Source organism: Excalfactoria chinensis, chromosome 7, assembly GCF_039878825.1.
Source record: "Excalfactoria chinensis isolate bCotChi1 chromosome 7, bCotChi1.hap2, whole genome shotgun sequence".
Classification (NCBI taxonomy): domain Eukaryota; kingdom Metazoa; phylum Chordata; class Aves; order Galliformes; family Phasianidae; genus Excalfactoria; species Excalfactoria chinensis.
In genome coordinates, this window is record NC_092831.1 from 1,009,908 (window position 1) to 1,020,589 (window position 10,682).

Here is a 10,682-nt window from a genome sequence, read left to right on the forward strand (position 1 = left end):
CTGCCCAGGGCCCATCCACAGCCTGGGGCACCTCCATGGACGGGGCACCGCAGCGCTGGGCAGTGCCACGGCCTCACTGCACTCCGAATAAAAAATCCCCCCCCGAACATCTGACCCCAGTCTCCTCTCTTTTAGTTTCAAACCATTCCCTCCCGTCCCATCATCGCCTGCCCGTGCAATCCCAGGACTTCCTTCCTAAAGCAAACCAACCCGCAAAACGCCGCTCCTCCAAGTCCGACCTGCGCCATCCTGTCCCTCCCAAACCCCACCCCTTAGAAGCCCACCCTCAGAACTCTCTCCTTTAAGCCCCATCCCCGGAACCCTCCGCCCCATCTGCCGTAGCCCTCCTCCCGATCCCTCTCCCGCACACGCAGCCCCCGACCCCGACACAGAGTCCCGTTCTCCCCCCCACCCCGAGCCCCGGTGCCACCCCCCGGGCGGGGCTGGGCGGGGCGGGCGGAGCGGGCAGCGGCGCGGCGCGGGGCTCGGCGGGGCTCGGTTCGGCTCGGCGGGGCCCGGCCCGCTGCATGCGGCGGCGGCGGCGGCGGGGCGGCCGGGCGGGATGAACGGCTCTGCGGGCGGCGGTACGGCGGCGGCGGGGCTGGTGGCGGGCGCCGGGAGCGCGGCGCTGGAGCTGGAGCGGGCGCTGCGCTGCTGCACGGCCGCCTCCGCGGTGACCGACGGCGGCGGCGGAGGAGCGGCGGCGGCGGCGGCGGCGGACGAACGGAGCCTCTACATCATGCGGGTGGTGCAGATCGCCGTGATGTGCGTCCTGGCTCTCACCGTCGTTTTCGGCATCTTCTTCCTCGGCTGCAACCTGCTCATCAAGTCCGAGGGCATGATCAACTTTCTGGTGAAGGACCGGCGGCCGTCCAAGGAGGTGGAGGCGGTGGTGGTGGGACCGTACTGAGCGCCGCTCCCCGCGCCCCGACGACGCGGCCCCGCACGGAGCGCTCCGCCGCAGCGCTGCCCGCGCCCGTCCGCGCCCCGCTCCGAGCGGCACCGCGGCCCCGAGGTGCGGGGAGAGCCGCGGTGCCGAAGTAAAACGCGCTCTGATGGCAACAGGTCTGGGCTGCTCTTTTCCTTCGCGTTGAGAGCCGGGCTGCTCGCGGCCGGGGGGGGCGGAAGGGAGAGGGGGGGCGGCGGCGGCTCCGCGAAGCGGTCGGGTCGCGGCGGGACCCCTCCGGCCCCGCGGATGGCGGCCCGGTGCGCCCCGCGCTGCCCAGTCAGGACAGCGGCACCGACGCTTTGTATTAACGCAGCCGAAAGCTTCGCCAACAGGTGATTTCTTACAGCTGCGTTTAAGGGGGAGATATTCAGATATTCACGCTCTGATAAATGTTTTACTCCGTCGTCCTTTTCTTTCATAGGGATAGCGGAGCATCTTTCTGTGAGAGGCTGGCAGAGCTATTTGTCACATCCCCCACGGTTAACAGCCAGAAATCAATGCGGCCACATTTGCTGTAGGAGCAACGGATGCGGCAGAAGCGCTGGGGATGGGTGCGGGAGGGCTCCGGTTCCCGGCACCCCTCTTGTGCCGCTGCACCGCTCTGTGCCGGCCAGGTTCCTATCGGTGCCGCGGGGCTTGGGGCTGCCCCGTTGTCCCTCGGCTTATTCCGGGCTGATCAGAGCACAAATCATTACGGCCATTGACAAGAGATGCTGAGAGAAGTTTCTTCTTTGATGGTTCGATGCTGAAGGGAACAATCTCACCCAGAGGGTGGTGACGCACTGGAACAGGTTGCCCAAGGAGGCTGTGGATGCCCCATCCCTGCAGGCATTCAAGGCCAGGCTGGATGTGGCTCTGGGCAGCCTGGGCTGCTGGTTGGTGACCTGCACACAGCAGGGGGTTGGAGCTGGATGAGCACTGTGGGCCTTTGCAACCCAGGCCATTCTGGGATTCTGGGATTCTATGAAATGTAGCGTTTTGAACAAACACTGGAGTTTAGGTCCTTTTTGGGTTGGAGAGTGGAACTGAGCTGGTGCCTGAGGCAGCCTCCAGACTGAGAATAAACTTTTGGTAGCGAATGAAACCAAGCAGGATTTCGCAATGTGGTGCAGTTCCCTGAGATGAGCAGAAATCTCAGCTGTGTACTCTTTTAAGGGAAAGAAAAAGAACAGATCTGCCTGTTCTCCCGGGAACAAATATGCTGTGGAATTTGTCATTAAATCAAAAGAAATGTTACTGAGCTATCCATTGACTGAAACGATGGGGAGAAACGGAACCAAAGCTCTCCTCCCTTATTTACCCCTTAATGCTGGAGGAATGTGAGATAATGCAGCATTTAATAATACAGTATGAGGGAGAACTCCTAATGGAGATGTTTGGCTGATTACAAAACACCTCCAAGTTGTTAACTCACATCACTTGATGGTAATGCAGCACGGTTGCTCCGTAGCCTGCCTTGCTAGCAGGGCGCTGCGTACCTGAGCACTGCTTGAGGGCTAGATTCATTAAGTATTCTTTATTAATTATAGCAAAGTGTAAGACATATTAATTAACATTAGCCAAAAGCCACAGTTTTTTTTCCAGTGCTGTAAATCTAAGGGATGGTAAAGCCCTGGTTCTTTAGCAGAGCAGTCAGCCCAGGAGGCAGCTGCCGGTGGCCCAAGGGTATAACATGAGAGCCCCCATCCAGCACAGCGCTTCCAACCCATTGCTTCCAACCCATCTGTAAGCATTGGGTTTGGATGGTCAAAGCCACACCTGCTCCTATGAATGAGCAGAGGAGTCCCCGAAGGAGGACAATGCCACCTCATGGTTGGCTCCAAGACAATACAGACAACCAACCTGCTTCTCTGTGCTTGTCCCTGGTAGAATACACTTGATTTCACCAACCAAGGTGTGTTTCATTGACATCATTCTGGTCCCTCTGTAATATTTGCATTCATGGCATTCCCAGAGGGGCACTGGTTGGGCTGAGTGGCCCCGAGTACTTACCAATGGGTGTGAGCTCTCCAGAGGACACCTCCAAGTTATGTGGGGCTCTGCGATCGATGCCCAGTCATTCTGGGGGGGACAGGGGTTGCAGAAGGACCCTCTCACAGGACTCACAGCAGGACATCACTGCAGCCTCTCAATGGCTGGTTTGGAGTCAATGAGCCCCAAAATCCAGGCAGCCCCAACCAGAGAAGGGCAGCTGGGGTAATTCCTTACATGATCACTCCTTGAGCATTATAGGGTGGTAAACTGGTTTGGGTTGGAAGGGACCTTCAAACCCATCTGGTCTCAATCTGTGCTGGGGGCAGGGACACCTGCAGACTGGGTTCCCAAAGCCCCATCCATCATGGCCTCGAGCACCTCCATGGGCAGAGCATCCCCAGCTGCACGACATCAGCTACTGATGCAGCAAATTAAAAAGCATGAGCCCAACTCCCCCAGAGCAGGGCTGGAGCAGCCTCACCTTAGTCCGGTGCACTTCTGGCGTGCTTTACTCTCTCAAAGGTAGCACAGCAATTTTGCCTGGGTGAAAGCAGTATCCAAGAGGTGCCCACGCAGCAGAGCCTCGGGCAGAGCTTGACATTGCTGCCCAACTACAGAGCATCCTCCTGGGCCTGCACATCCCTGGCTCCCAAGCAGTCTCCTTTGCTTCCAGCTGGCTGGGAACGCAGGCTGGGAAACATGAGATAATGGATTTCACTCTTTCAGCTCAAAATGTGCACTAATCTCCCGGAACAAAGACCAGGATGCATCTTAGCCACTTCCCAACAGCCGGTGGTGTTCAATGCTTTAAAAGAGATACACTTATTACAAACACATTGGCAGCTGCAATTGCCTTTAGATAACCCTTTAGAGGTACTCAGCTTCAATTCCTCCTGATGGCCATACAGTTTTAATTGTATGCTTCCCACCTCTTCATAATCAAACGGTGCCAGAAAGATGCACCCAGCAGCTGAGATCTGTGCGATGCAGTGTTCACGTTCAGGCCATGACTCTATGGAAACATACCTGCAAACACTCAAGGTGGGCATCTCCTCCAAACACACAGGCTCTGAGCCCCTCTCACTAAGGAATGGAACACTGCAGATGCTGCTCTCTTTGCTCCCACCTCTGTGCACGCACAGCTCCTCCTGCTGCACTGATTTCAGCAGACGGTGATGGCGCGGCCCCGAGGGACGTCACATCTCTCAGCTCTTTGATATCATAACGCAGCAGCATCCCCTCCATAATGAGGGTTTAAACTTGCTCACTCTCCACGAGCATGCTGTTCCCTGCAGTGTGCCCAGGGGTTGCAGCTTGCTGCCCACAGCCAGCCCAGCACTGCACTGCTCCCACCTCCTCTGCACCAGTGCTTCCCAGCACCAAAATGGACACGTGGAGCTCTTGCATAAAAGACAAGCCAGCAAGCACACATGTCCCATGTGGACAGCACAGGAAAAGCACTGGGAGCAGCTCTCTGATGTTGAACGAGTGCCTGGTGAATTGGTGACTTCAAGTAGTGCCCGTGTCTGGGAAAACAGTGGGTTTCCAAGCAAGCAATGGCATCCATGGGGAGCTGAGGCACCAGCACTTGCTTGGGTGAGGACAATACACAGCCACATGCGGTCTCAGCAGCTCCAACTTCTCTTTCTCCTCCTGTATTTAAACCCAGAGTGAGTGACCTTGGAGGCCATGCAGTTCATCCTCTGCAATGGATCCGGGGGGTCAGCTCCTTTTATGGCCCACCTGTATTATTCTTAATGCCAAATAATAGAGTGCTTGTAGCTGGGTAGCAAACCCCAAAGGAAAGAACTGGAGGGAGCTGGGCCGGCTCAGGGTGAAGTGTATCCATCAGCCCGGCCACGAGCCGCTGGGGACCCATTCTGTAGCTATGGAAGGTATTTTTAGCACATGGAAAAAAAGTGTCATGAGCGCATGATATGAAAAATACACAAAGCCATCTATCACGTTTATGTCCTTTGTTCTAGCACAGGCAGGTTGGGCCATGCTGGGCCCTGCTGACCTCAGGGTGCTGCATGCTCCTTGGGAGCTGCCCTGCACCAGGTACTGCTCCATCCTCGTGTCCCATGTCAGCATCTCCTCAGAGAGCATCCATTTCTTGCTTTCATTTTAGCTGCCCTTATTTCCTGTTTTGTCACCAACATTGCAGACAGAAGGAAAAATGCCCATCTGAGCTGAAACCTCACATGCACTTAAAGGAGCAGAGTCCTTGTGCTAAGGGTTAATAGGGTGGGGAGGGTCAGGTGGGACACCAGGAACCACTCCATCTCCAAAGAGCAGTCAGGCAGTGGCACAGTGGTACAGAGTGGGGGTCACCTGGGTCTCTGGGGCTGTCCCAGAGCTGTGGAGATGTGGCACTGAGGGACGTGAGCAGTGGGCATGGGATTGGAAATGGGGTTGGGGATCTGAGAGGGCTTTTCCAGCCTCAGGATTCTATAATTCTATGATTCCATGACATTCTTGACAATGGGAAATGTCAGGTTGTAGAGTAACCTCTGTTGGAAAGATACAAAATTCCTTTTACCCTGAGAATATGTTCCCTACAAGACTGCATTCACCAGAAGCCGCTCCTCTGCCCCAACCTCTCCATCACTCTTAGGACATTCAGCTGACTGCTGTGTTTCAGAAGCTAAAGGAACAAAAAATGCCAACCGTGTTGTAAATGTTAACGACACGTAAGAGCTACTCAAAGGTTTTCAAGCAAAGAGAACGAGCTGAATTAGAACCAGCAAGTCCAGGACATGGAAGAAGGAGCCATTCCCTTTAATTCACTCGGCTCCCCAGAACACTGGTGGCTGTCTGACAGCAAGCGAGGCGCTCTCAAACCCGACTGCCAATGAGGGCGTTTGTGTGTGTAATGGAACTGCCATTCACAGTGTTCAAAAGACGTGTTCAGGGTTTCACAAACCCACTCCAACGTTCATTGCAACCCCTGCGTCATTAACAAGGCCTTCATCTCCCTTTCCCTTTGCCAAATATAAACTCAGAGATGATGGATGGTATATGTTTGAGATGACCTGGCTCTCTTCCCACCAGCTGAGCAACACGATGCTGCCGTTCCCTATGTGCCCCATACCCTGTAAGCACCATCTTATTCCAATGCACTGAAGTTCAAGGGGGGCAATGAAAGGAGGAAACTGTGTGCCTTCTTCAGCAGTTTTTTCTCTGTCTGCTCCATTTGCTTGCTGTCACTTTGCCTCCTGTCCCAACGGGTACATCGTGACCGCTTTTATACACAAATACCACCTTTAATTTGAACAAAGCACGTCCACAGGATATCTGTACAGTGAGCAATGCATTGCTTTAGGAAAAATATACAGCGTTACTGAGAAATGGAGCACAGCAGGTATTAGCTAATGATACCTAACATTGGTCGTATCCTGGGCAGAAAATGAAACCGCACACATTAATTAAAAGCAGGCTTTGGGGAAAACAGGATAAGCTTGTGCTACAACACAAGTGCCTCAAATGCAATAGCTCTGGAGCTGATGAACAAGCAGCATCCTGCACCTTGGCCATGCTGTGCTCCACCCCGTGTCTTGCCATTGGATTGATTATAAGGAAGGGTTTTAGCAAGGCACCAGCCCCTCAGAAACTGACTGCCACTGATTCAGCCCAGTGCTTTGAATGTCCTGAAAGACTGCTGTGCTGTCAACCAGCCCAAGTGGGGCCAATGGTCCCTGCTGCTCCAGGGGAGATGGGGTGCACAGACTGTGCCTGGTACCCAAACAGAGATGCAGTGATTGTTGTAACAGCAAACTGAGAGCTTTGTAGTTGTCAGAAGATTAGAAACACTCTTCTTTTTTCACAACAAAACAGAGCGAGGAAAGGTTACAGCAGTACTTCTGGGAGCCAGAGACATTGTACCCATGGGCCTCCAAGTAGATACAGGATGCTTGTGGAGCAGTGTTTCCACCTGCAGATGTGTGCTGGATGGTACAGCACAAGTGGCATGGTTTGGTGGGCATGGGGTGATGGGTCTGTGGTTGGATTCAGTGACTTTAGAGGCCCTTCCCAATGTAGCCCCAGCTGGAAAACCTTGAGGAACATACAGCATCTATTAGCAACACGCAAGCAATCCACCTCCAGGCAGTAGGATCTGCCATGTGGAATCACAGAAACAAAGGTCCAGAAGGCCTGAGACACCAATCCATAACCCATGGATGTGGATATAAGTAGATCTGATTCATGTTTTAACATGCATTTGGGTCCTGAGAAGCTCTTGCCAAGGAACACAAAGCTCCTCGTTTGAGGTGACAGCATCTCCGTTGGTGCCTATTGAAATCTATGTGTCCACACACCACAGAGGTACCATCATTCTTTCTTCCCTTAATTCCTCCATTGTAATATTTGATCATGTCTAGAAAAATATTAAATATTGAGTTTAATTTACCTCCAGACTGTGGTGGGTGGATGGACAGATGGATGGATGGATGGATGGATGGATGGATGGATGGATGGATGGATGGATGGATGGATGGGTGGGTGGATGGGTGGGTGGATGGATGCTTGGCTGCCATACACATCGTTCTCAGGAGTGCTCCTCTGATGCTCTCAAAGCATTGGCACATTGTTAGATGTGAAATTTCATTTTATACTTCTGGGGTTCTCCAAGTGGGCTGGAGCTTGTTCTGGCAACAAGCAGAGCCCTTAGCAAGTTCATTGCTTCTTCTCAACACAAATTTCTTTAACGTTTCTGCCTCTGCTCCCTATGAATAACAGCAGTGTTGTTCCTATCCAGTAATCAAGTAACAATACCATAGGCAATATTCTTTCTTTTAAGAAAGCATTTTCCATGAAAAGCTTTGCTGCACTTGTTTCTAAATGCCTTTTATCCTTTATCGTACTGCAGTGGCTCCAACTCTTCTTATTCCCACAGTAAATACAGATTTTCTGGGTAAGACAGGCTTTTATGCAGCTGTTGTCACCAGTCCCTGGGTCAGGCTCAAATTGTACAGTGCAGTACGTGCAAGCAGACCCAGCAGTGGTCCTGCAGTCTGTGCTGGAAGGGCTGCACGTTGCTTTCCCTGGTGGGCTGCCCTTGGATGGACAGACTGCAGAGGAATTCAGGCACATGGCCCAGGTGTGCAGCATGAGGTGTAACAGCACTGCTGGGGCTGTTCCCAACCCCCATGGCACTTAGATCTGGGTAAACAAACTGCTTTCCAAAGGTAATATTGGAGCGCTGACAGTAACCCAACCTGGTGCATCCCTGCTTCTCCAGATGTGCAACATGGTACTGCAGCTGCAAGACGGGGATATGCTCTATTTCCCACCACAGAGATGTGGAATAATCACAGACCTCTGTGCTGTCACTGTTTTATTTCAGAAAAAAACAAAACCATATTTTGTCCCTTCCCAATCTAAGGGTAAAACTACTCACCATGTAGCAGGAAAGCATCTCATGTGTTGCTTATGAGAAAGCCACAATGCATCATGGAACTTGGCCAGTAATTGCAGAGCTGTGCAATACTTGCCTTCCAGTCCAGATTTTGTTCATTTCTAATACATTTTAGAGAAATGATTGATAAGATGGAGACTTTAATCCAGCCCTGCACTGCCTTAATGAGACTGTAAAACGAACATACTGCGTTGCTATAACCACCTGATAGGAGCACAGCACAAAGTACCCACAACAATATGCTGGAGCCAGAGTTCATTTCAGAGCCATCATGCATTCAGCCACCTGAGTGCTGCCGCCCTCCTTTACTCGATGATGAAAGCCTCAGCTCTGCGGAGCGACCGTTTTGTTGGGGATGGAAACCCGAAGTGGGAAAATGGAAAGATGGTTGGACTGGATGACCTTAGTGGTCATTTCCAACCTTAATGATTCTATGATTCCATAAGAAATGTGGCAGGCAAGAGTAAACCAGCTGTGGGAAGCAGGATACGTACAACTAAGAGAGGAATGCCGGAACGGCTGCGGAGGTGATGGATGGTCACACTCACGTACCAGGCAACCTTCCAAGGAACAGCAACCCTGGAAACATTCCTCCCAGAGAGAGGGCTATCTATGGCTCCGTGTGCAGAGCGGGGCACCAGGAGGTGGGAGAGGGGCTGAACGAGACCCGTCAGTGCTTGGCAGGTGGAACGTGGCAGTCCTTAAATGGAGACAGAAGTGGTGATGTACATGCGGGCTGGGTGGCCTCGGCCTCCCCATGAGCCTTGAGTCCCTTTGCTGCCTCGTCCAGGAGTCATCAGCCAGGGGGGCCCAGCTGGGAGTGGGCCGGGGGGCTGTTTGATGGCAGGGAAAAGGGCTGTGCCATAGCAGGGCTGGTGGGATGGGGGATCCATAGCGGGGGGGGAGAATGGGAAACATCAAGGCAAACTGCTCCAGCCCACTCCTCCGGTTCCAGGCAGGAAGGAAAGCAAAAACATCTTAAATCAGCTGATGACCATTTCACAGAAATGACCAAAGGAACGTGCCAAATGAGAGCATAGCACTCTGACTGCGTACTGCACATGGACACTGCGCTGGGAAAGTGATTCAAGCTCTGTTTATATTCCCAGCAAGAGCTTTGCCATCCTCCAGTCCCCAAGGCAGATTAATGGGGAGAATTAATGTCGCTCTGGTCCTGGTACTTCTACACAAAATGAAGAATCCCAGTGTTTCTTTTCCACCCTAAAGAAGCAGCCTGCAGCACGTGGCCATGGAAGCAGGGGTAAGCAGACTCCATCCCCACCAGTAAACAGGCTCTGATGGGAACAGAAGGGTTTGTTACAATCCAGGAAGAGAAAACCACAATTAAATGAAACTGAGTTGTATAGTTTTAGGAGATAAGAGTGAAAAATGCATGCTTTTAAGGAGCAAGAGGATGAGAGGGTATCGCCTCAAGCTGCACCAGCAGAGGTTTGGGTTGGATTGACATCCATATTTCTTCTCCAAAGGAGTGATAAAGGCTGCCCAGGGAGTGGGGGGTCACCGTACCTGGGGGAGTCCCAGAGCTGTGGGGATGTGACACTGAGGGATGTGGGCAGGGAGTATGGGGACGTGGGTTGGGTTGGGTGTGGGGATCTGAGAGGGCTTCTCCAGCCTCACTGACTCATTGATTCTAAGAGCTGGCTTACATGTTTGGAAGGGGCAGACAATCATACCGTACAACGGTCGCAGGTAAAGCTGCTGTAACTAATTCGTACCATTACGGATGAACCTGTCACCAGAGCTGACACTGAAAATTAAATTCTATATCTCCCTGCAGCCACACCAATATCAGCTGTACTGCATCTGTGCTTCAAATAGGCTGAGATGAATGGCTCAGCATGCTGGTACCAACCAGCTTCCCACCCGCAGATCCTCTCCTCCTGTTCTGCCCTGCCAGCGCAGTGCAGGAAATAAGATGAAAACACCCCACATCAAAATAAAAGCATACAGCGTGCCCAAATCTTTGACATTAGAGATGCAAACCTTCCAAAGAGGAAACGGACTGTGTAAGAAAATAGACTTAAGAGGGGACTGGCATGAATACTTCTCCTAGATACATAAAATGCCTACATGCATGCTGAGAAAGGAAAGCGGAGCCTGCTGGGACCGAGACGGCTGTGATGCTGAGCAGTCTTTGCATCGCACATCAGCCCTAAGCAGTAACTGCAGGGGAGCTGCCTGCAGCCAGCAGCAGGCTGTGCTGGCTGTGTTATGGGCTGGAGGAAATGCTCCTGCTCTGAGAAGCTCTTTGTCACCCCTACTGACGAGCAATTTGGAAGGGCTTAGGTCTCCGTGCCTGACCTGCAATCGCTATCATGG

At 52.6% G+C, this 10,682-nt stretch overlaps 1 protein-coding gene across 1 annotated transcript; it reads left to right on the forward strand.

Annotated features, from left to right (window-relative positions):
• Positions 1–261: 261 nt before the first annotated feature.
• On the forward strand, positions 262–1,049 carry RPRM (reprimo, TP53 dependent G2 arrest mediator homolog). Its single transcript, XM_072342194.1, has one exon. It carries the CDS (start codon positions 563–565, stop codon positions 908–910), a length of 348 nt encoding a protein of 115 aa, XP_072198295.1. The 5' UTR covers positions 262–562; the 3' UTR covers positions 911–1,049.
• Positions 1,050–10,682: the final 9,633 nt, after the last annotated feature.